The 25,949-nt window shown below is 39.5% G+C and overlaps 1 protein-coding gene across 3 annotated transcripts; it reads left to right on the top strand.

Annotated features, from left to right (window-relative positions):
* The first annotated feature begins 545 nt into the window (after positions 1-545).
* SLC39A6 (solute carrier family 39 member 6) lies at positions 546-24,498 on the top strand. Of its 3 annotated transcripts, none has more exons than XM_037508643.2 (10): positions 549-864; positions 2,930-3,643; positions 5,347-5,530; positions 6,079-6,248; positions 8,121-8,339; positions 12,897-13,002; positions 15,829-16,206; positions 21,130-21,210; positions 22,254-22,444; positions 23,244-24,497. In XM_037508643.2, exons 2-10 carry the CDS (start codon positions 2,939-2,941, stop codon positions 23,394-23,396), a joined length of 2,187 nt encoding a protein of 728 aa, XP_037364540.1. In that variant the 5' UTR covers positions 549-864; positions 2,930-2,938; the 3' UTR covers positions 23,397-24,497. The 3 variants fall into 3 exon arrangements, with proteins under 3 accessions (XP_054550070.1, XP_037364540.1, XP_054550069.1); XM_054694094.1 differs by having other exon boundaries at positions 549-836; XM_054694095.1 differs by lacking the exon at positions 15,829-16,206 and having other exon boundaries at positions 546-864; positions 23,244-24,498.
* Positions 24,499-25,949: the final 1,451 nt, after the last annotated feature.

A 25,949-nucleotide genomic window follows, 5' to 3' on the forward strand; every position in this document is an offset into this window, starting at 1 on the left:
GAGGCGGCCGGGGCGGGGCGGAGGCGGCCCCGCCCACCACAGCCCTCCCCCCCCCAGCCCTCCCTCCCCCCCCCCACCCCCGCCACCAACCCGGCCGGGGAGGTCCTTGGCCCGGGCCTCGCCCCCGTCTTTTAGCAATTGTTTCCTGAGCCGTGGCCCGGCGCTCCGCCCTAGGAGCGAAGACCAGGGGGGAGTAGCTGAGAACCCCCCCGCAGGACCGCACTCGCGTGCTGGGGCGGCATCCGGGACATCTTGTCCCTCACGGCTCGGCTCCCCCCCGCCGGCAGGGCCGGCCTACGAAGGGCCTGGCCCAGCGAGTCTCGGGCCTCGAGGAAAGGGTCTCGGAACACGCTTGTTGGGCCCGGGCCTCCGCCCCCTCCCGCCGCGGCGCCGGCGAACAAGCGGACACCGGATCCGCCGGCCGAGGACGGGGTTCCGGGCCGCGCTGCGCATGCGCGTCAGTCATGGCCGGCGGAGGCGGTGGCTCCCGGCGGCGCGCCGCGCTCGGCGCTAATCAGTGATTGTTCTCCTGCTCGCCGGGGCCGGGCGCGCGCGGCGCGCGTTCCCCATGGTTCGCGGCGCTACCTCTGCACCGAGGGAGAGCGGGCCGATGAGACCGCGGCTTGTCGGTGCCCTGTAGAGGTCTCGCCAGAGAGAGACGCGCGGCCCTCGCCGAGCCCCCGGCCGGCAGCTGGGCGAGGCCGCGGGGAGGTGAGCCCCGCGGCTCCGAGAGGGGCGGCGGCGAGAGGAGCCCCGGGGGCCGTGGAGGCCGAAGTTCTCGGTGTGGGCTGCACGGATTGGCTTTGGATTTCCACGGGGGATAGTCTGAGGAAACGGTTTGTACTGTTCATCTCCTCGTCGAAGGTACTGCCGTGTTTTGAAATTAATTCAAAACCTTCAGAAGTAGTTTTGTGCCCTCATTCCTGTTTTCTCCACTCACCCTCTCTCCAGGCCCTTGTGTGTTGCTTTTCTTTTTTCCTCCAACACACGCGGACTTGCCGGGAAGGAGATCCGCTCGCGGATCTGAGATCGCCCTAAGCATCCTCCCTGGAGAAAAGCCTGGAGCTGCGGGGAACTGCCCCCCGAGCCATCCACCCAGCTCTTTGCCTTTACCTGCAAATGATTTCTTAATGATGTTTTTCTTTTGCCTTTGACGTGAGCTCTCAGTGCTCTGGTCCCTAAGATTCTTTAAAGAATCTTTTATATATTAAGTGTATAATTTTTTTTAGATTTATTATTTCTTCATTTATTTATACAAGCACTGGGTACAGTCAGAAGCGCGGGAGGGTGAGAGAATTCACCAGAGCCAGAGCGGGGAGCAGAGCAGGCAGAAGGACCGAAGGACACTGCTGAGGGGAGCAGCGGGCGGCAGGAAAGGTCTGCGCGCCATGTGGGACCCGCCCCGGCGGCCTGGGATCGAACCGGTGCTGCAGAGGCTGCAGGCAGCTTCGCAGCCCAGCGCTCAACCAATGCACCACCAGTGAGAACCTAAGTGTATATTCTTTACTGTGGTAAATTATATACTTCCATTCTCCACCGTTCCAGTATGATAAGCAGCAGTTATGCTACACATGACAATTTATGGAGCACTTTCACTTACTTCCTTTTTTGTGATAGTCTCAGTCACCCTATGAAATAGGTAGTACTAACTTTAACGGGTCCGAGGAAGAACAGCTGGAAGTGATAGAGCTAGCTTGCCTCTTGCCTCTTGGCGCTTTCGCCTCCAAAACCGACCTCTGTGTCTTTTCCCTGGAGGCAGATGATTTTCATCACCATCATGGTGCTTGACCTCTGCTGGCTCCTGAAGTATCATTCTCTATGCTTGCCTGGACCTTACCTTCCTGTACTTAACTGAATTCTGCTTTTCAAGGCTCAACTCGATCCCTAACTCCCCTTTGGAGAACAGGCCTTTTGTTCCTTTTGTGTGAATGACTAATAGTCTATGTTCTAGTTTTCATTGGTTTATAACAAAATAACGACATAAGAAACTATAATTTTTTTATGAAGTTTAACTTGCTTAACTATTACTGTGTCATTCAAAAGAATGAGATGAATGTATATGTACTGAAATGGAAAAATGTAATTTGTTGAGTGAGAGAAAGAAATTATAATGCGTGGTTAAAGTACACACCTACTTGAACATGCAGAGAAAATGTCTTGAGAAATAGAGATATACAAGAAAATGGGATTTGAAGTAGGGGATTGGGGCAAAGAAGCCTAAAATTTATCTATATGTAGTTTTAGAAAAAAAAATTTAATGAGGGCCTCCCTGGTGGCTCAGCGGTTGAGCGCTGGGCTGCGAAGCTGCCTGCAGCCTCTGCAGCACCAGTTCGATCCCCAGCCACCAGGAGAGGGTCCCACATGGTGCGCAGATCTCGCCTGCCTCACCCGCTGCTCCCCTCAGCAATGTATAGTCAGTCTGCCTGTTCTGTTTCCCGCTCTGGCTCTAGTGAATTCTCTCACCCTCATACTCTTCTGACTGTACCCGGTGCTTGTATAAATAAATAAAATAAATCTTTAAAAAAAAAATTTAATGAGTTATCCTAAGATTGCCATTTCTGCTTTTGTTGATACTGAAAGATTCTTTTATAAAATTATAAGGGAAAGAGTAGGGATTTATTTTGTTTTGCCTCAACACAATAAGAAGATGCCAGTTTGACTGTGACCACATGAAGCTCCAGACTGCTATTGCTTTTACAGTGCTAATAACAGTCTCAAACTGTTCTGCAGTTGTTTCATATATTTTAGCAATACCAGGGTAGAGCCTAAGACTCCCGTTCTCTGAATTTTTCACAGTAGCTAGCGCTGCGCTGTAAATGATGCTTTGTAAAACCTTGATTTTTTGATGCGCCATCAGTTTTCAGCATGTGATTTCTTAATTCAAATTGTTTCAGAAGTGAAGACAATTCTTTTTTTTATTTTTCTCCAGGAAGGTGCAATGGCGAGAAATTTGTCTATCATCTTGATCCTGACCTTTGCCCTATCAGTTACAAATACTAGAACCAGAACTGCTTTCCCTCAGACCACTGAGAAAATTATTACAACTTGGGACTCCAGCATTAATGTTGACTTGGCATATACCACACAGCAACATCATCTACAGCAACTTTTCCATCGCTATGGTGAAAACAATTCCTTGTCAGTTGAAGGGTTCAGAAAATTGCTTCAGAATATAGGTCTAGATAAGATTAAAAGAATCCATATACACCATGACCATCACTCGGACCATGAACATCACTCTCACCATAATCATGCTACTTCCAGTAAAAATAATCGGAAAGCTGTTTGCCCAGATCATGACTCTGATAGTTCCAGTAAAGATCCTAGAAACAGTCAGGGGAAAGGATCTCACCGATCAGAACATGCCAATGGCAGAAGGAATGTTTTAATCAAAGATGGCGTTGGTGCTAGTGAAGTGACCTCAACTGTATATAATGCTGTCTCAGAAGGAACACACTTTCTGGAGACAATTGAAACTCCAAAACCTGGAAAACTTCCCAAAGATGTGAGCAGTTCTACTCCCCCCAGTATCACAGAAAAAAACCGGGTGATTCGACTGGCTAGTAAGAAAACAAATGAATCTATGAATGAACCCCCAAAAGGCTTTTTGTATTCCAGAAACACAAATGAAAATACTCAGGAGGTAAGAAGAGTGCTGTTCATTAGTTTAACCAGTATGCCAACTTATCTGTCCTGTCATTGCTTTCTCTCTAAGGAGTTTAAAGTAAAAATAAAATGGTGAGATTATTGAAAACAGAATATCTACTCAGCAAGACACTTGGCTCAAAGTGCCCCTACTCATGTTCTAAATGTGCTTGATAAAAAACTTAGGAAATATTTCTTGGATAAGAATTGTGCTGCCTACTAAAATTATTTCCTAACATGGAAAATAAATCTAGAAAACAGATATTAAGGTTATTTTTGGAGAAAATCTTTAAAGGTGAATATTATTTAAAATAAGGGAGAAATGGGAGATTGAAAAAGCAGGCGTTAGAATCCCTGTTTTAGAGAAATGTATGGTTGAAAGGACTGAAATATGCACATAGATCAGTGTTACCTCCTTAGCAAAGGAATCTCAATACTTTGTAGATGATTGAAATCAGAGCAGCTACCACAAACAACGTCCTGGACAAGTGAAAAGGCAGTGAGGTTCTAAATTTGTGTAGGGTTTTGGGGGGTTTTGAGGATCTACATTTACCAGAAAGAATTACATAGCTTCAGTTTGGAGTCAGAACTCAGTAACACTATGTTTTATTTCAGCAGGTGCACAGATATCTTCACAGCTATGGGTGTAAAGAATAAGTATACAATGTAAAATCTGTTCATATTATTCTGTTAATAATTTAGCATGATATTTATACTTCAGTATAGTTATCCTTTTAATTACCAGAAGTGACCCCAGCCTATATTGCTCAAGTGTCAGTATGACTTAGAACTATTCCATAATCTGAGTTCATGTTTTTACTTCTAGACTCGACTTCCAGACTACAGATCTCAAGAATGGGGAATTATTCAGTTTACATTAGGAATCAAACTTCAGTATCTTCTTCAAACCATCATAGGCTTATACTAGCTCTGGAATAATCCTACTAATGGTGATCCCCATAGCGATACCAGTGATAAAGTTTGTTCCGAGTGGTGTTGACCAGGAATTGTGGGAGTTTAAAATAACTACAAAAGATGAGAAATTTGCAGAGAAGAAGAGCTTAGATTAGTCAGAGGAATTCTCTTCAAACTAAGCTTGTCATCTAATTGTTGGAACAACTACGTACCTGCCAGTACAAGTTTGTTCATGAGCCTTGCCCTCTTTATGAGTAGTCTACGTAATTTCATATTCTCTCTTACAAAACATTATTTTGCCAGCTATGTAGAGAGAACTGAGCTAAGTTTTGCAAGTATGATTGCTGAAAGAGTAACATGTCTAGGGCTTGTTTAGGCCAGGTAGGGTAGCGTTAGTACTAAAACAACATGTTTCTCAATCTCTAATGAACCCCATCTTGAAATTAAAGCTCATTTCCTTAATAGGTTTATACTATGAGTTAACAGGCTTGTGAATATCCATTTACCCTCAAGCTTATTCCACTTAAGACTTTTTCCCTCGGTGACTGATGATGTAACCGCTCTCCCAAGAATAGGTAGAAGAGGTGGTGGGAAACCACCTTTGTGACATAGTATCTCCAGGTAGCTTGAGGGAAGTTCCAAAGTACTTTAACAAAAGTTGGTTTTAATTTGCTTTAACTTAATTAAGTAGCTTCAGTAAGGAAAGAGTGTTATGTTATTGCATAGCCTTTTTGGAGTCTATAATGGGAACGCCTTGTGATTTTTCACTGCTTTGTTTTTCTTCAGTGTTTCAATGCCTCAAAGCTGCTTACATCTCATGGCATGGGCATCCATGTTCCACTGAATGCGATAGAGTTCAACTATCTCTGCCCAGCAATCATCAATCAAATTGATGCTAGATCGTGTCTGATTCATACGACGAGTGAAAAGAAAGCTGAAATCCCACCAAAGACCTATTCTTTACAAATAGGTAGAATTTCCTTTTTTATGCAAAAATAATTTCCAATAGGTACATTTGTGTTGTCCTTTTCCTTATATCTATGTATAGTAACCTATTCATTTTTTAGCATAATTCCAAATATATCCGCTTAATTTTTCTTTACCTTGAATGTGAAAAAAGCAAACGTGTTAGCTTCATTACCCTTAAAAAATAATTAAGTTAAATTTATAAAATTTATATTATAACTTCTCTGAGGTCATACTACAGTAGGTGTCAGGGTCATTCAAAATTTGGCCTTTTTGTATGTTTGGCAGTGAGGACAAAGTTATTTCTGCTATTTAAGAACCTCATTCTGCTATGTTATTACTAATAAGTGAGACTAGGATGAGCTCTGGTGTAGTGTAGAATCACGTTGCTCAAAAACTATAGTAAAGAAGTAATTTATTTCTCTTAACATCTTCCACTTTACTGAGTTTGTATTTCTTTAGCTGCTTTTATAAATTACTTTGTGCTACTTCAAAGTCTCTCTTCTAAAATTTATCAATTGTTTGGTTTTTCTTCTGTGTTTTCTTTGACAGCTTGGGTTGGTGGCTTTATAGCTATTTCCATCATCAGTTTCCTGTCTTTGCTGGGTGTTATCTTAGTGCCTCTCATGAATCGAGTATTTTTCAAATTTCTCCTAAGTTTCCTTGTGGCACTGGCTGTTGGAACGTTGAGTGGTGATGCTTTTTTACACCTTCTTCCACATGTAAGTACAGTAAATTGCCCTGTTAGTATGTTTTATTATTCTTTTTTTAAAAGATTTATTTATTTATGCATACAAGAGCTGGGGTACAGGCCAGAGGTGTGGGGGGTGAGTGGATTCACCAGAGACAGAGCGGGGAGCAGAACAGGCAGATCTACTAAAATATGCTGCTAAGGGTAGCAGCGGGTGAGCCAGGAGAGGTCTGCTGCACCATGTAGGTATCTCCCTGACTGGGGATTGAACTCATGCTGCAGTGGCTGCGGACAGCTTCATAGGTTGTGTCTCAACCCCTTGCACCACCATGGAGGCCCTAAAATACATTTTTTGGGGAAAAAATTTTTTTGAAGTATGTACTAGGATTGTTTGTATTGATAAGTATAGAAGGCTAAAGATTTGCTACAGAGGAGTTAATTTTAAGCTATATTGGTAAGTGAAAGCTATATTTTTGTGCTAGATCTTAACACGTTTGTTTGCTTATTTATTTTGCCGTTCTTTTTAATGTTGTTTAATAAATACCGATTCATTAAACTTTTTGGAACCCACTTAGTAAAAGGAGATAAATTTGCTCAGTTTTTAGTACTGCAGTATACTACACCAGTGTGAATTATCTGCTTTATTTCTGTGTAATTGCCACAGAAATAAAAAATGTGACTCTATTTACAAAGTTTGTCTTTCTTTAGCTTTTCCTTAGCAGTTCTTCAGAGTTGAATTTATGTGTTTATTTTAGAGATTTAATAAACATTTAAGTGTTTATTTTAGAGATTTATGACACAGTGACCTTTTAAATAAGTTCGGTGACATTTACTTAAAATTCCCATTAAATATTTAGGGTAGGTGCTCAAACAAAATATTTGTATCTGGGCCTCCCTGGCGGTGCAAGGGGTTAAGATACAACCTATGAAGCTATCCACAGCCACTGCAGCATGAGTTCGATCCCCTGCCAGGGAGATAACTCATATGGCGTGGCAGACCACTCCCATCTCACCACTGCTCCCCTCAGCAGTGTATTTTAACTGATCTGTCTATTCTGTTCCCCACTCTGTCTCTGGTGAATCCTCTCATCTCCCACACTTCTGGCCTGTACCCCAGGCCTGTAAATAAATAAATCTTTAAAAAGAAAAAAGAAAATATTTGTATCTAATTTTTTAAGTTTCCTTTTGAAGTTTGTGATAAGTGAGAAAAAGAAATCAGTCCCTTCCTAAAGCACATCATGTTCCATTCTGTAGTGAAAGAAAACTGCTTTGCTCTCATAAACTCCCTGGCTTCCAGACAGTAGATGTTCAGGAATACTTGCTGCGCAAAGCAGTGTATGCATGGAGTGTACTCTATAACACACATCCAGCCCCCACCTACCCCTATCTCACCTGTTAGTATACTTCACACTCTGTTCCCTAACATGCAGTAGCGGTAGTTTCTCCTCTCAGCTGTAAGCTGTGGGGACAGTACACTGAGATCCCAGGTCCTCACCTGTGCCCATTACATAGACTGGGCTTCTTGTAACTATGCTGACAACAATGGTGTAGGCTTTTCTGTGGGCATATAGGCAGTAGACTTTGTGCTATTCTAGGCTTCTTATTTGTGCCCATGGTAACTTACAAAACATTGCAAATACCCACTACTTACAAAATATGAGGGTCATTGGGGAATGTATCTGTCTTTACATTAAACAGATTACTCTTAATACATTAAGCTCTAGAGAACTAGCTGTTTGTTAGTCGTTTTATTTTTAATGTCCTAAGCTTCCCCTCAGCTCTCAAAATATCCCATTAATTGCTTGACTCAGAATGATTTCAAATTTGAACTTTATTATCTTAGCCACTTTTTCTGACATGTGAAACTAATAAATGTATTAAAAATATATTGTTTTACCTTTAGTCTCATGCAAGTCATCACCATAGTCATAGCCATGAAGAACCAGCAATAGAAATGAAGAGAGGGCCACTTTTCAGTCATCTGTCATCTCAAAACATAGAAGAAAGCACCTATTTTGATTCTACATGGAAGGGTCTTACAGCTCTAGGAGGCTTGTACTTCATGTTTCTTGTTGAACATCTACTTACATTGATCAAGCAGTTTAAAGATAAGAAGAAAAAGGTAAGAAAAATTATACCAATTACTGTTCATCAGACATTTATGTAAAGTAGGACATTAGGTAGACAGCAGAACCTGTCCAAGGATATATGATGTTCATTGGAGAGGGGGTTCAGTACCCAGGAGTTACTTGTTTGCTCCAAGAGGCAATTGCTGTCATGAAGAGCAATTTTATATTTTGATAATCCTGGAGTTAACTGTCTTCAGTAGTCTCTTCAAACTCATGAGAGAGTAAGAAAGGCAAGGACAGACATCTGTATTAATGACCAAATAAGGCACAAGCACAGCCTTGAAAATGAGAAGCATTGTGATTATTACACCTTAATGGTGGTGAAAGTTTCACACCAAACTCACTGAGTCGTATATTTTAAACATATCCAACTTTTTATATGTCAGTTATGCTTCAAATGGTTTTTATGAAAAGAGGCATCATAGACCTAACTCTCTGTTGGTAGTTATGATTAGCTATTACTGTTAAATTACTTACCCAGTAGCTGAATATTGTTTTGTTTTTATTGGTATTGACTTTTGCAGACTTGCCCTTTACAAATTGACACCAGAAAATAGTATGAAACCTAATAGTAGGTTCATTATTTCTGATAAAAATTTCTTTTAAGCCACCTCTTGACAATTCTTGGTAATCTGCTTCTTATCTAATGTGACTGGGCAAGTCAGTCAAAAGATTATCCCACTGAGGACTCCTAAAACTGACATGAACACATCTTGGACATTTTAATTTAACTAAAACATTTGTACACATATTCTGGTTATTTGATATTGACCAAGATTTTCTTTGAGTTGAAGTTCTATACTATTAGTTTTTTCTACAACCAGGCTGCTTCATCTACAACTTCTAAAAAATTTCTTTAAAATTGAGCAAGAGATTACATGCTTGTAAAGCTATTATATGTAAAATCTGGATTTTAAAAATTTTATACAGTCATCATCTTACATAATTTGATACCTTTTCTTTTAATAACTTGCCTTTTGAAGCTTTGAAAACCCTTGTTAAGTTTTCATAGAAATGACTGTTTTCACCAGCTTCTCATAGTTTGAGCAATATGTAATTAAATTGTGCAATTATAATACGTATAACTGGCATGAAGAGATTTGAAAACTTATATGGTTAATTCTTGCTGGTAAGCATAAAGGTCACACCATGGGGAACAAGTGCACATGTGAACAAAAATATATCCTCCTCCATCCTGCCGTTATAGACTTTATATTCTCTGAAATATCAGATTGCAAATTTTGAAACTTCTCTTTACTTGACCTAAATTTTGAGGAAAGAAGTACGGCAAAACTTATTCATTCTTAATTCAGGAAGTCATCCCAACTCAATAGGACGTGTTCCCATTGTCCCAGTTGCTTGACTTAGACTGGTTTTAAGATATATCCTACTCTATTTTCTCTGCAGTTATTTTTACCTTAAAAAAAAAATCAGCTTGCGGGGAGGGGTAGAGGTTTGTCTTTTGTTTTTTTTAATACATTTCTGTTTTAGATGCCATAAATTATTTAACATTCTAATTTCAATTTAGTTTTCAAATTTTACCTAAAAATAACTTTTGTTAGTTTTTAACATGGGATGGGTAAGAGGTAAGTTCTCTTATCTAATACAAACTCTTATCTAGAGTTTTCTCAACTCTAGGTTATAACTCATTTGTAAGTTGTGAAGTCAATCTTGCCATGACCAGTGTTCTCAACAGTAATGCTATGGTATATTACATACATGGCCCCATACATATTACATATATTACTATGGATTGTAATCAAAGAAGTTTGAAATCTATTTTAAGATGATTGGTTTTTTACCATGTAAACTCTTAAGAGCCAGGTCCTCTCTGTCTTATTTATTGCTATGTCGCCAACATCTAGAATGGTGTCTGTCACATAATAGTTGATTGATAAACATGTTGGCTGTGTATGAAACATTAAGCAGCAAGTAGGCACAATTGCTAGACAAAGGATTTTTATAAACATTACATGTTCTCTTCCTTTTTAGACTATATTGAATTGTATATTTTGAAAAGGGCATCCAGGTCTTGGTGTTCCTTAACAATTTTCAATCTCATTTGGTTATTTCAGAAAAAAAAAAGTACTATTCACTATATAGTGAGTGTTGTGAGCTCTTCGTGCTCTTATCAGGACATTTTACCTAGAACTTTCCTTAAGACATCTATCTTGCACCCCTAAAAGATTGTGTATATCATAGTTTTAGGTCATCTGCCATATACTTCAATCTGAAGTCTCTATATTCAAATTAAGGTAACATCTCATATTTGATGTAGATAGTTATATATACATATAGATCAGTTCAACTTCAAACTTTCTAACCACCAGTGAAAGTTGCTTGTGCTGGAAAGCTGAGAATCAATATGGCATCTCCAATCTCATATCTAACCCAGTTTTATTACATATATTTAGAGTCTTTGCTGCTCTCTATTTTCTTTGCTGTCATTCTAGTCTACAACATACTTATCTCACACCTGGGAAACAGCAGTTGCCTCCTTCCTGGTCTGCCTACATTATTTTCTTTTCTTCCATTCTAGAACAGAGCAGTGCAGTGACTTATTTAAATGATGAGATTGTACACCACCACTGCATAAAATCCCTCCTTCAGTGACTTCTCATTGCCTTTAGGTAAAGTCCACAGTTCTTAAAATGGTTTGCATTTTCTGCTCTCCAGTTGTACAGCCTCATCTCTCACCATCCTGACTCTGAACTACTAGTCTCCAAACACCTTACACTTTCAGTTTAGGACAGAGCTGACCCCATCTTGCCTTCGGGCCCCCTCTCACATGCTGTCCTCCCTCCCTGCCTGGAATACTACTTCCTTCATGCTTTTCTGGTATATTCCTGCTCCTCAAACCCCTGTCTTGGTATAAATGTTACTTTCTCAAGGAAAACTATCCTGAAATTTAGTTAGGTCTTACTGTTACATACTTTGATAGCACTCTGTATTTATCCTTTGTAAAATGTATCAAAAATTGCAGTCAAATAATTGTATAATCATCTGTGTGAATTCTCCCTCCTTGTGGACAATAAACTCCATAAGAAAAGAGACCTTGTATATATTTGCTTTATGTTCTGTTACCAACACTTAGCATAAGCAACTTTATAGATCCCTGACACTTATGGGACAAAACAATTGGTTAAAAACTATGCATTCTAGAGAGATTGCCCAACAAGATAATGAAGCAAAACGAGTGATTCATAATAACCTGAATTAATTTATTTTCACAAATATGTAAATACTTTCTCTTTGAAACATTATGCTCGCAGATGGATTTAAAGATTGTCCTTGTGGGCCTCCCCGGTGGCGCAGTGGTTGAGCGCTGGGTTGCAAAGCTGCACGCAGCCTCTGTGGCGCTGGTTCGATCCCCGGCTGCTCCCCGGCCACTGGAGGAGGGTCCCACGTGGCGCGCAGACCTCTCCTGCCGCCCGCTGCTCCCCTCAGCAGTGTACTTCGGTCCTTCTGCCTGCTCTGCTCCCCGCTCTGGCTCTGGTGAATTCTCTCACCCTCCCACGCTTCTGACTGTACCCAGTGCATGTATAAACAAACAAACAAACAAACAAGCAAATAAATAAATAAACATGCCTCTATAAAAAAAAAAAATATATATAAAGATTGTCCTTGTGCTCACCTTTAAAAACTCGTAAAACCTAAGTATGCACAGATATTTTATATGCTTTTAGAGTTAGAATGAAATCTCAGGATGTTGTGTATGGTGGTAATTGTGAAGTCATAAAAAAGGTACTAAAAGGTACTAAAAATAAGAAATCTGAGGTTTGTGTGACAATTTTCATCATTTCGAATATTATCTTCTATGTAAGTAAATAATACACAGGCCCTATTGTTCAAGTAGTGACCTTTATTCTTAGATTCAGAGATAGGGACCACATCTCAAGCTAATATTCAGGTGATTAAAAAAATCTGATAAATGGGGATTTATTTAAAAAGAGAAAACATTAATGTTGTTTTATTACAGGGAAGCTATCTTAGTATCTTAGTTTTAATAAATACTTATCTGTATCACAGAATAGCTTGAAGCTATAAAATATATAGTAAATATGGGGTCTCACTGTCCAAAACAGGCAGAGAAAAAAACAAACAATTAATTGATCACTAAATATTTGTAAGAATGCATCTAGCTGGTTCTGACTTGATAACCTGAGGCAGAGCTCACTTTTACTATATGAATGAATCACCTGGAAATCTAGTTAATAGTCACATTCTGATTCATTAGGAAGTCTGGGGTGTGGCCTGAAATTGTGAATTTCTAACCAGCTCCCAGGGGATCTCTGCTGCTTGTTAAGGCCAGGTAGAGTATGACTGAGGGAACATTCAGAAGGGTGAATTGTGATTTTGCACCATTTCATATTTCTGAGGCATTAACTCTTCACCTTTCTGAATAGTTACTATGCCTAAGACATGCTACTAGTCCTGTACCCTTAGGTGACTTTTGTTCTTATTGTCCTCTGGGAAATTTTTTAGTTATTTAAAACTGATACATAAGCAAATCAACTGTTTCAAAGTATTACTTTCCCTTGCTGTGTTAGAATCAGAAAAAACCTGAAAATGATGATGATGTGGAAATAAAGAAGCAATTGTCCAAATATGAATCGCAACTTTCAACAAATGAGGAGAAAGTGGAAGCAGATGATCGTAAGTCCTTCTGAGTGATTTGGAGGTCTGGAGAAAGTTCATTGTTCTGTGATTTGCAGGCAGTTTGGACTATTTGGTAGAGACGTAGTAATACCCCCTCTTTTTTTTTTTTAATGTCCCTCGTACTTTTTTTAATTGCCAGTGAATTGATTATTTTATATACTTTCTATAATTTTTTGTTAAAATGTTTTTTCTATAATTGTTTTTTCTATAAAATGGCTTTTCTATAATTTTTTTATTTTGAGGTAAATGTACACTTCTAGAAAAGTTTCAACAATAATACAAAAAACTGTTGTGTTCCTTTCCTATAATTCCCAGGTATTCTGCTACTTATTTATTATTTTCTCTCTCTTTGTACACACATACACACACTTTGTTTTCTAAACCATTTGAGAGTTGCATACATGATGCTTCTTTTTGTTTTCCTTTTTTTTAAAAAATTACAATTTTTGTCAAAATTCAATTATTAAATCTTTTTTTACAGAACAGACCACCATTTCATACCTTAAATCCTAGGACTTTCGCGCACTCCTTGGGGGTCTCAGTTAGGCGTCCACAATGCTCTTCTCCTTCCTAGATGATACACTCATTGCATGCCTGCTTGGGCTCCAGGCAGGCCACAGCAGGCTTCCACGGCAGCTTCAGTGACTCAGACAGTGCACGGCTTAAAGCTGCCAGACCTGTCATCTTTGGTGCCAAAAAAAGCAACTTGCACATGTACCCTAAATTCTGCCAGCTTTAACAAATGCCCAGACATGCTGTTGCTTTACCCTTAAATGCTTCAGTGTATGCTTCCTCTAAAAAAAAAAAAGCAAACAAACATTCTTTTACATAACCACAGGTCAGTTGTCAAAATCAGGAAATGAACATTGATAACAATGCCGTTATCTAATCTGTAGACCTTTTTCATGTTTTTCCAATTGTCTTAATAATATCTTTACACTCCCTCTTATCCCCAAAAAGAAAATATTGGTCCATCGTAATTCATCATCAAATGCTGGATCTAGTTCTCCTCATTCGGGATTTGTGTAATGTTTTCTCATAATTAGATTGATCAGTTTTGGAAGGAATGCCACAAAGTCAGTAGCATTATATCCTTTTCAGTGACAAGGTATGCCGCTGACATGACAACGCTTGTTGCATATGGGTGTTGGTAATTTTGATAACTTCGCTAAGATTGTGTTTACCCTTTCTCCACTATAAAGTTATGATTTTTCCTGTAACATTCCTAAAAATGGTCTGCCTGGAGACCTTTTTTTTTTTTAGCTTGGCATTTTTCTTGTTATACAGACTCAGTTAAGATTAAAATTTTAAACCAAACTCCTCACCATGACCTTCAGGGTCCTTTATTGCCCTCTCCTCTCAGCCTTACTGGCCTCCTTTTTATCCTGTATGCATACCAGGTCTGTCTCGGAGCCTTGCACTGCCTGTTTCTTCTGCTTGGAATACTCTTCTCCCAGATCTTCACATAAATTCCTCCTATTGTTCAGGTCTCAGCTCAGTTACCTCCTCCTCTGAGGACTTCCTTAATCAGCCAGATACAGAGGTCTCCCAGTCACTCTTTCATATTGCCCTTTTCTATTTTTTTATCATGCTTTCCAGTGCCTCAGACATCTTAGTTATACACAGCTGTTTGTTAAATGACTGTTTTCCATAAGAATATAAGCTTCTTGAAGGCAGAGACTTTGTCTTGCCCCATTTTGTCTCCCATGTCCACCAGCATTCCTGGCCTAGAGTAGGTGCTCAGTAGATAGTTGCTGACTGAAGAAGAAAAACTATTATTATTACTACCTGTTTGTAAAGTTTCTTGTCCACCTTTGTTTTTTAACATGAGCAAGTGCAGTGTTTTTGTTCACTTCCTGCATGTGTTCTCTCTTCAATCTTTGTGTGGACTCCAGTGAAATATGTAACAATGAGGGGAAAATAACTAATCTGGAACTGGAACACAGTGTCAGAAATGTTCCCAGGAAAGTTGATACCAGTGTAGATGACAAAGAAGAAACAAAACCTTATTGTTTTACTTTTCTTTTTATGGACAATAAGTGGTAGTGATTTGATGATGATGGTAGTTCCGTTTCTTCTGTTTTTCCTGTAATATCCCCCCCCCCAAAAAAACAAAATCAGATACACATCTTTTTACTTCCAAATTTCTCTCTTTATTTTAAAAATTTCTAAGCTACTTTAAATATCTCAAAGACATTTTCTAAATGAAATATCTGTTTCTTTATAATCAGGGGAAAAAGTCATCCCTCATAATGTAGAGAGACAGAAGAAATCAAGGGAAGATCTGAGAGATGCTTAGTAAAGGTTAACATTTAAAATCCATTCTTGGGCCTCCCCGGTGGCACAGCGGTTGAGCGCTGGGCTACAAAGCTGCCCGCAGCCTCAGCAGTGCCGGTTCGATCCCCGGGCACCGGGCAAGGGTCCCACATGGCGCGCAGACCTCTCCTGCCGCCTGCTGCTCCCCTCAGCAACGTACTTCTTCATCAGTCTGCCTGTTCTGTTCCCTGCTCTGGCTCTGGTGAATTCTCTCACCCTCCCACGCTTCTGACTGTACCCAAAGCTTGTATAAATAAATAAATAAATCTTTAAAAATAAATAAAATAAAATCCATTCTTAATATGGGAAACCATTTAATTTCTAAAATTACTTAGGACATATTTTTCAACAACAGTGCAGTACTGTTTAATTCTGCAGGTATATGTGAGAGAATTACCATGCTTTAAGATCTCTTATTGACTTTGTTGGTAGGACTCTTTAAAATATGTCCCAGCACATTAGCAAGGCCTCTGACTTACTTTCCAATGTCCTTTCATTTATACCTAGGACAAGAAGGCTATTTGCGATCAGAGTCACAAGAGCCCTCCCACTTTGATTCTCAACAGCCAGCAATCTTGGAAGAAGAAGAGGTTATGATAGCTCATGCTCATCCACAAGAAGTCTACAATGAATATGTACCCAGAGGGTGCAAGAATAAATGCCATTCACATTTCCATGATACACTTGGCCAGTCAGACGATCTCATTCACCACCACCATGACTACCATCATATTCTCCATCACCACCATCACCAAAACCACCACCCCCATAGTCACAGTCAGCGCTACTCTCGGGAGGAGCTAAAAGATGCTGGCATTGCTACGTTGGCCTGGATGGTGATAATGGGCGATGGCCTGCACAATTTCAGTGATGGCCTAGCAATTGGTAAACATCCACATATTTGCTTCTTGTTTGTTGACCTGAAAATGTCACATTAAACTTCCAGTCCAGTTTTAACAAAGAATAGGGTTTTTTTTGGGCCTCCCCGGTGGCGCAACGGTTGAGCGCTGGGTTGCGAAGCTGCCCGCGGCCTCTGCGGCGCCGGTTCGATCCCCGGCTGCTCCCCGGCCACCAGAGGAGGGTCCCACATGGCGTGCAGACCTCTCCTGCCGCCCGCTGCTCCCCTCAGCAGTGTACTTCGGTCCTTCTGCCTGCTCTGCTCCCCGCTCTGGCTCTGGTGAATTCTCTCACCCTCCCGCGCTTCTGACTGTACCCAGTGCATGTATAAACAAAACAAACAAACAAACCAGCAAACAAATAAATAAAGCATGCCTCTATAAAAAAAAAAAAAAAAAAAAAAAAAAGAATTTTAAAAAAAAAAAAGAATAGGGTTTTTTTGGATAAGGCTATTAACGTCTAAGGTTATGAAAATGTTATTTCTTTGGCTATATTGATAATTAAGTTCTGATAAAAGTTACATAAGATTAAATGCTGGGGGGGACCTCCCTGGTGGCGCAAGGGGTTAAGCACTACATTATGAAGCAAGCCTCAGCAGCACAAGTTCGATCCCCAGCCGGCCAGGGAGCAACCCACATGGCGCAGCAGACCTCTCCTGTCTTGCCCACTCTCCCCTCAGCAGAGTATTTCAGTCAGCTGCCTGTTCTGTTCCCCACTCTGTCTCTGGTGGATCCCCACATCTCTGGCCTGTACCCCAGCTCTTGTATGCATAAATAAATAAATCTTTAAAATAAATAAATAAATGCCAGGAGGCCTCCCTGGTGGCCAGCAACTCAGGTGCTGCGGGTTGAGCGCAGCACTGTGAAGCTCTCCACAGCCTCTGCAGTGTGGATTCGATTCCTGGCTGGCCAGGGAGATACCCACATGGTGCAGCAGACCTTTCCTGTCTCACCCACTGCTCCCCCTCAGCAGTGCTTTCAGTCCGTCCACCTCTTCTACTCCTCACTCTGTCTCTGGTGAATCCTCTCATCCCCTCCTGCACCTCTGGCCTGTATCCCAGCTCTTGTATAAATAAGTAAATCTTTATTTAAAAAAAAAAAAAAAGCTCCAGGAAATGAAAACCTTATCCAAAAAAAAAAAAGATTAACTGCAAGGGACTGTGTCTCACCCATTACCTAAATTGTTAACTAGCGAAGTTGTCTTAATTTTCAAGATCATGAAGATCAGGCTTTAATAAGTATGGAACATGTGTGAGGTGCCCCCCCACACAATTAAGTTCCCTTACCAACAATATAAACCATATTTATTATGATAAAAGGACTTTTTCTGTCATCTTCCTTTGTGCAATAGCATCTTTAGTATCTGGGCCTCCCCTGGTGGCGCAGCGGTTGAGCGCTGGGCTGTGAAGATGCCCACATCCTCTGCAATGCCAATTCTATCCCCGGCCGCCAGCAAGGGTCCCACATGGCGCACAGACCTCTCCTGCCATGCCCGCTGTTCCCCTCAGCAGTGCATTTTGTCAGTCTGCCTGTTCGGTTCCCGACTCTGTCTCTGGTGAATTCTCTCACCCTCCCACGCTTTTGATTATACCCAGTGCTTATATAAATAAATAAATAAATAAATCTTTAAAAAAAAAAATCTTTAGTATCTACAGGTTCAGTTATCAGTCTATTTCTAAGGTATTAAAGGCATTAAATTTTTTTTAAAGATATATTTTATTTATTTATTATACAAGCACTGGGTACAGTCAGAAGCGTAGGAGGGCGAGAGAATTCACCAGAGCCAGAACAGGGAGCAGAGCAGGCAGAAGGACCGAAGCACACTGCTGAGGGGAGCAGCAGGCGGCAGGAGAGGTCTGCGCACCGTGTGGGACCCTCCTTCGGTGGCCGGGTAGCAGCTGGGGATCGAACCGGCACTGCAGAGGCCGCAGGCAGCTTCGCAACCCAGAGCTCAACCGCTGCGCCACTGGGGAGGCCCCTAAAGGCATTAAATTTTAATGCCACAATTGAGAGGCAATAGAATACTACAAAGTTTAATAGCAATGCTGGAAGGAACTATGGACATAATTACAAATGAGGCAGTACAAGCCTGACAAGAGAAAGCCACCTAAGGAGGCAGTGCTGTTTTATAGACTAGTTGAGACAAGTCCAGGTGGTCTCTTCCTCCTTTATATGCGGGAACAGTAGGGACAAGGAAGATGTACAAATGTTCATAGTTTATGAGTGATCAGCTGTATAATGTGTTACCTTTTAAGATGCAGGAGGCCATTTGTCTTAGACTCTCCTCATGAAATGGCAAAGGAATGCATGTAAACAAATCTAATTGTATAGAGAATTTCTCTGAAGCCAGTGTACTAACTTGAGTGCTAATTTTTTTCTAAACCTTTTAAATCAGTTCATATGTTTAAATAAGTGCTTTGTGTAGTAGCAGTAACTTCTTAGGTTTGTAGAAGATCACCTTTTTTTTTTTTAAAGATTTATTTATTTATACAAGCACTGGGTACAGTCAGAAGCACGGGAGGGTGAGAGAATTCACCAGAGCCAGAGCGGGGAACAGAGCAGGCAGACTGATGAAATACACTGCTGAGGGGAGCAGTGGGCACTGCAGGAGAGGTCTGCGTGCCATGTGGGACTCTCACCGGGAGCCGGGGATTGAACCGGCCCTGCAGAGGCTGCAGGCAGCTTTGCAGCCCAGTGCTCAACCGCTGCGCCACCAGGGGAGGTCCAATCACTTATCTTTCTTTTTTTTTTTTTTTTTTATTTTTTTTTTTTTTTTTATTTTTTTTTTTTTTAATAAATTTTATTGTTATATTCCCCATACAATTGCAGCCCCCCATTCTGACCCCAATCCCTCCCCTCCCACCCCCGCCCCCCTAAAAGTGTCTCTGGTTCATAGTTTTTTGTTGATTTTGATTTTCACTTTCTTGTAGTTATTCATTTTCCTGGTCCCTTATTTAAGTTTTCTAGATTCCTGCTATGAGTGAGACCATCCGGTATTTTTCTTTTTCTTTTTGGCTTATTTCGCTGAGCATGATCCCTTCCAGCGCCATCCATGTTGCTGCAAATTGCATGTGTTTATCTTTTTTGAATGCTGAGTAATATTCCATGGTATATATGTACCACATCTTCTTGATCCAGTCATCTATTTTTGGGCATTTGGGTTGTTTCCAAAGCTTAGCTATTGTAAATAGTGCTGCTATAAACATAGGGGTGCAGGTGTTCTTTGGAATTGATGTTTCTGTGTCCTTTGGGTAAATACCTAGGAGTGGAATTGCTGGATCATATGGAAGCTCTATGTTTAGTAGGTCCAGAAATCTCCATACAGCTTTCCACAGTGGTTGGACCAGTTTGCACTCCCACCAACAGTGCAGAAGAGTTCCTTTTTCTCCACACCCTCGCCAACATTTGTTGTTGCTAGTTTTTTTAATATGTGCCATTCTCACTGGTGTAAGATGGTATCTCATGGTAGTTTTGATTTGCATTTCCCTGATGACAAGTGATGTTGAACATTTTTTCATATGCCTGTTGGCCATTTGCATTTCCTCTTCAGAGAAGTTTCTTTTAAGCTCTTCTGCCCATTTTTTGACTGGATTATTTTCTTTGTTGTTGTTGAGTCTCATCAGCTCTTTGCAGATTTTTGTGATCAGTCCTTTATCATTAGTGTTGGGTGCAAAAATGTTCTCCCAGTTGGTGGGTTTCTCTTTGTTTTTGTTATTGTCTCTTTTGCTGTGCAAAAGCTCTTTAATTTGATGTAGTCCCAGCTGTTTATCTTTGCCTTCACTATCACTGCTTTGGGTGATGTGTCTGTAAAGATGTCTTTGATGTGCAAATCACGTAGTGTTTCGCCTATATTTCCTTCTATATATTTTATGGTTTCAGGTCTTATGTCTAGTTCTTTAATCCATTTTGAGTTGATTTTTGTGTATGGTGTGAGGTGGTGGTCAAGCTTCATTCTTTTGCATGTAGCGACCCAGTTTTCCCAGCACCATTTATTGAACAAACTTTCTTTGCTCCAATGCATATTCTTTGCTCCTTTGTCAAAGATTAGTTGACCATAAATCTGTGGGTTTATTTCTGGATTTTCTATTCGATTCCATTGGTCTGTATGTCTGTTCTTGTTCCAATACCATGCAGTTTTGATGATTATGGCTTTGTAGTATAGTTTGAAGTCTGGGAGTCTGATGCCTCCATTCCCTTCTTTTTTTTTCAGGAGAGCTTTGGCTATTCGGGGTTTTTGGTGATTCCATATGAATTTCATCAATAATTGTTCTATTTCTTTGAAGAATGACATTGAAATTTTGATTGGAATAGCATTGAATCTGTATATTGCTTTTGGTAGGATGGCCATTTTAATAATGTTTATTCTTCCAATCCATGAGCAGGGGATGTCTCTCCATTTCTTTGTGTCTTCTTCTATTTCTTTTAACAGTGTTTTATAGTTTTCTTTGTATAGGTCCTTTACCTCTTTTGTTAGATTTATTCCCAAATATTTGATTTTTTTTGTTTCAATAACAAAAGGGATGGTCTTTTTGACAATCACTTATCTTTCTAAGGCATAGTAGAACCTTCCCTTTTCAATCAAAACTGATGTGTTCATTTGAGAAGTTAAAACCTAATAGAAGGGCCTCCCCTGGTGGCACAGCGGTTGAGTGCTGGGCTGCGAGGCTGCCTGCAGCCTCTGCAGTGCCAGTTCATTCCCCGGCCACCGGCGAGGGTCCCACAAAAAAAAAACCTAATTGAATATAATCTGAGATTGCTTATAAAGAAGACACAGAGTGGAGTGGAGAAAGTGCTCTGTAGTCACAAGCAGAATGTAGTTTATGTCTTTTACTTCATTTTATATACTGGTAAGATTTAGAAAGCATACTCACAAAATAATATAGCCAAATTTTCTCTGAATGATTTTACACAGGTGCTGCTTTTACTGAAGGCTTATCAAGTGGTTTAAGTACTTCTGTTGCTGTGTTTTGTCACGAGTTGCCTCATGAATTAGGTAAGAGAACCATATAAATATTATATCCAAGAGGGTGAAGTGTCCTGGTGTCACTGGCTTTTGTTAATGGTAGTTCCAGCAAACTTCCTCATGACTTTCACACCTTCTTAAGCTTGCTAACCCAGCTAGCATTTGTTTTCTTACTGTACACAAGTTTGCTCCCAGTCAGAATTCTGACACTAATCCACAATTACCTGTGGGTTTGCCAAAGAGTTACCTGGGCCCCATCACCCGCTACCATATTTCTTCCTATCCCAATGTGCTGGTGACATCAGTAGCCCTTATCTTCATACACGCAACATGAATAAGGCCACTCAAATAAAGGCATCATCTTCCAATACCAAATTGGCAAAGATAATCTCACTGGAGCAAAAGAAAAAGGAAGTTAATAAATTGTATTTTGAGTATTGTTTTTCTCTGTCACCAAATCTTTAAGCTTTCCAAGTGCTGTTGAGTACCCCTGTTTATGTCTTTGTTTATCTTTCATAGACACTTTTTCGTATATACCCATGCTGTCATTTTCACTTTCTTTCCTTGACTTGTGTTCTGCTTTTCAGAAGGCTTCCCAACTGCCTCAATCTTAAATCCTCAACATATGGTTTGTGTTCCATGTTCTAGAGCCTTCATGTTCCTTTAAGTCTCTTTTAGCTATTCCATCTTAGTCTAGATTTTTCTCCTACGCTCTTTAACTCTTAACTCTATATTGTCTTTATTACTTGCCTCACATTTCATGTGTGTTCTCTACCATCTTCTTCCTCCTTTGTGGCCATTTACAATCTCCTTCAAGACATTGCAAGAGCACAGCAGTAGGTTCATGATGTTTGTCATTCAATGACAAAGTGGAAACCTTAAGAAAAACTTTGGATAAATGATATGTTCACTTATAGAGTTGTGTGGTGATTTTCCCTGTTAGCCCTGAGCAACTGGTAATTTTACCTTTTTTCCCTTGAAATAAATTGGACAACTTTTTGGGAATTCACTCAGATATGTATATTAAAATGATTTTTCAATCACTTCCTCTCCTTTTTTGTTTTCTATTAAAGGTGACTTTGCTGTTTTACTAAAAGCTGGCATGACTGTTAAGCAGGCTGTTCTTTATAATGCTTTGTCAGCCATGTTAGCATATCTTGGAATGGCAACAGGAATCTTCATTGGCCATTATGCTGAAAATGTTTCTATGTGGATTTTTGCACTTACCGCTGGCTTGTTCATGTATGTTGCTCTGGTTGATATGGTAAGTTATTTTTAAAGAAATCAAATTACAGTATTGGCTAACTATAAAATTGAGAAATATTCAGTGCAACTAATCTTTTTTAAGTCTAGCTTAAATGTGGTGGTGATAACAAGTAATTCTGTACTTAACTAGGTAGCATGTAAAAATACACATCCTTGAGCATTTATTATTTGGAATTACTGATTATAAGTACATCTTTATCCTGCCTAGTGTGTATTCGGGTACACAAAAATGCCCCTTCTGATGTATTTTTGAGAGTAGTATCTCAGTTATGAGGCTTTAAATTATCTAGATTTGTAAAACCTTATACATGCCACATATTGTTGGCATACTATGTATATTTCATAACACTTAGGTTTCCTATTAATAGACAAAGGAGTCAGATCTTTTTGTCACCAAAGTCCATATAACAAGTCCAGTCAGTGTTTTCGCTAAGATTATATTATATATAGTATAAGGTTCAGATAAACCTCATGTTATATTCAGTTCAGATGCAGGCAGTAACCTGAAGCAGGGCAGTCAATATAACTCTCTATTTTACAGTGAACAAACTGCCCAATATAAATCTTGGCTAACTGAGCAAACCATGAACAAACATTATTAACTAACCTGCTAGGAAATGCCGTATGGCATGATTGGCTAGAGTCAATTAGTATGTATGTGTTTTGTCAATTAGTATGTTGTATTTTAAGGAAGTGATTCATATCGAACTATGTAAAGCTAATATGCTATACTGCAAATTCTCCTAAAAATTAATCTGTGGTCCTAAAAACTTAAAGATTATTTTTTTTTCTTCAAGGTACCTGAGATGCTGCACAATGATGCTAGTGACCATGGATGTAGCCGCTGGGGATATTTTTTTTTACAGAATGCTGGGATACTTTTGGGTTTTGGAATTATGTTGCTTATTTCCATATTTGAACATAGAATTGTGTTTCGTATAAATTTCTAATTAGGGTGTAGCTGCTAGAGTGCTTGAAACATTGCTGTCTATAGTTTGAATAGGTCATAGGGAGATGAGAGTTTCTATGCTGTGATATGCAGCATTTAAGGTTAGTGAATTTTGTGATTTTTTTGTATTGAATATTGCCATTTGTTATGCTTATAAGTTCAGATATGGTGGTAACAAAGGTACGTTTTAATATTTAAGTTATTCTATTTTGGGAATATAAGCTATATGTGCAATTTACCAATATAATCAGTTTATCGTATAAACAAGAGATTTGGCATGATATGTTCTGTATATTTCAGGAAAAGTCTTTAATGCTTTTTAGAACTAATGTAATACAGCAATTCCCATGCTGGATTTTAGGCCTCTGAAGAGCTGCTGGTGCTTAGGAGTAAGAATATGCATGAAGCGAAAGATACCAATAAAACTTACACTGAATTTAATCTAATGAATGAGAAAAAAAAGAAGACTCGATAAGAACAGAGAAGGCATAGATTTCATATTATAAAAAATCACAAAACTGGTTAAATTTAGGGGAAAATTAGATTTTAATGAAAGAAAAGGCAATATTAGTATAGAGATCATTCATAAACATTTTTGTCAGACTATTAATGTCCCTGAAAAACCACAGCAAGCACTTTTTACTAATTTAGTTGTACATTTAACTTTGTATAATAGATAAGTCTCTATTTAATGAATTCAAGCAATATATCATTTGACCAAGAATTTGCAATTTTAAAATATTTGTGTGGAGATAAACACCAGATGAGTATGAGTAAGTTTATGTATTGCCAGAAGTTCTGTATCACCAGAAGTTCTATGATTAGAGATTCTGGTTATCTAGTTTATCAAACGTTAGCATATTAGAATTTGGAGAGAGATAATAACATTAAAAACCATACTGAGTATAATTTCATTTCATGCATTCAGAAAGTACTCTGCTATCTTTCAGTGCTTCAGTGTTGTCACTATGATCAGTTGTCATTTTTATATGTAGTACTTTAAACATACTAAGACTGTCTGTGGCATTCTATAGATGTTGCTTTTCTACCAAATAAATTCCCCATGTCAGCTTGATAACAGATGTCTGATTTTTTTTTTTTACCATTCTAACCATTTTTTAAATTGAAATGTATTTAACAAACAGCACTATAAATTTAAGGTATGGAAGATGTTAATTTGTTTAATTTATATATTTTAATAAGAATTTAATTGTAGGGGCCCCCGGTGGCACAGCGGTTGAGCACTGGGTTGCGAAGCTGCCCGGCAGCCCCTGCAGGGCAGGTTCAATCCCCAGCTGCTCCCCGGCCACCAGAGGAGGGTCCCACTTGGCACGCAGACCTCTCCTGCCGCCCACTGCTCCCCTCAGCAGTGTACTTCGGTCCTTCTGCCTATTTTGCTCCCTGCTCTGGCTCTGGTGAATTCTCTCACCCTCCCGTGCTTCTGACTGTATCCAGTGCTTGTATAAAATAAAGAAAGAAATCTTAAAAAGAGTAAAAAGGACTGTTAAAAAAAAAAATTAATTGTAGCCATGATTATTATTTTAACAATTTTTTAAAGTGCACAATCCGTAATTTTAAGTATATTCACATTGCTGTGCAGTGAAGGTCCAAAACTTTTTCACCTGGCAAAAGTAAAACTCTATACCCATAAAATAACAGCTCATTTCCTCTTCCTCATAGCCCCCATAACCACCATTCTACTTTCTGTGTCTATGAATTAGATCTCATTTTCTTAAGTAAAATCCAGATTATAATATACCTACAAATTTATCTATATTATTATATTGGGTGGCCTTATTCACTTTTTAAATTCTTTATCACAAAGAATACTTCAAATTATATTGATTCGTGGTTTGTTCCAAGTTATCCCTAGCTTTTTTTTTAAAAAAAAAAAAAACAACCAGAGCCTTAAGCTCAAGAAGAATCATTACTACCCCATATTCTAAAGAGTATCAGAAACAACTGGACAAGGCCCTACATCTCACCTAGGGCCCTACTTAGAAACATTTGGATTAGTATTTCGATTCTCCAAATCAATTGAAAGGGATGTGAGGAAGACATGGAGCATCTCCTTTTTTCAGTGATTACTTGTGGGTTCCTCTGAGCTGAGCACTCATGGGCAACTGTGACTTATTTGCTATCTGCAAATCACAGCAGAGCATTCCTTGACTACCTATGGAAAATAGCCTGTATCTTGAGGCAGGCCTGGGAACTCCTAGGCCACTGTTGAACTGATTACATGATTATCTCCATAGTGGTCTCACTATGGACCTATGATAACATCAGCACATACACTTCGCTAATGCAAATGTCTCTTGATGTTTGGTCATGATGTCCCTTTCTCTGGTCCTCGTAAATCTTTGTTCCTCTCCTCACCCCCCGCCCCAGCCCTGACTTATTTCCTCATACCATTGTTGCATGATCAGCTTTTTTTTTTTTTTTTTTTAAAGATTTATTTATTTATTTATACAAGCACTGGGTACAGTCAGAAGCGCGGGAGGGTGAGAGAATTCACCAGTGCCAGAGCGTGGAACAGAACAAGCAGACGGATGAA

The sequence above is a fragment of the Talpa occidentalis genome, unplaced genomic scaffold (genome assembly GCF_014898055.3).
Source record: "Talpa occidentalis isolate TD23 unplaced genomic scaffold, MPIMG_talOcc4v2.1 talOcc4.13, whole genome shotgun sequence".
Classification (NCBI taxonomy): domain Eukaryota; kingdom Metazoa; phylum Chordata; class Mammalia; order Eulipotyphla; family Talpidae; genus Talpa; species Talpa occidentalis.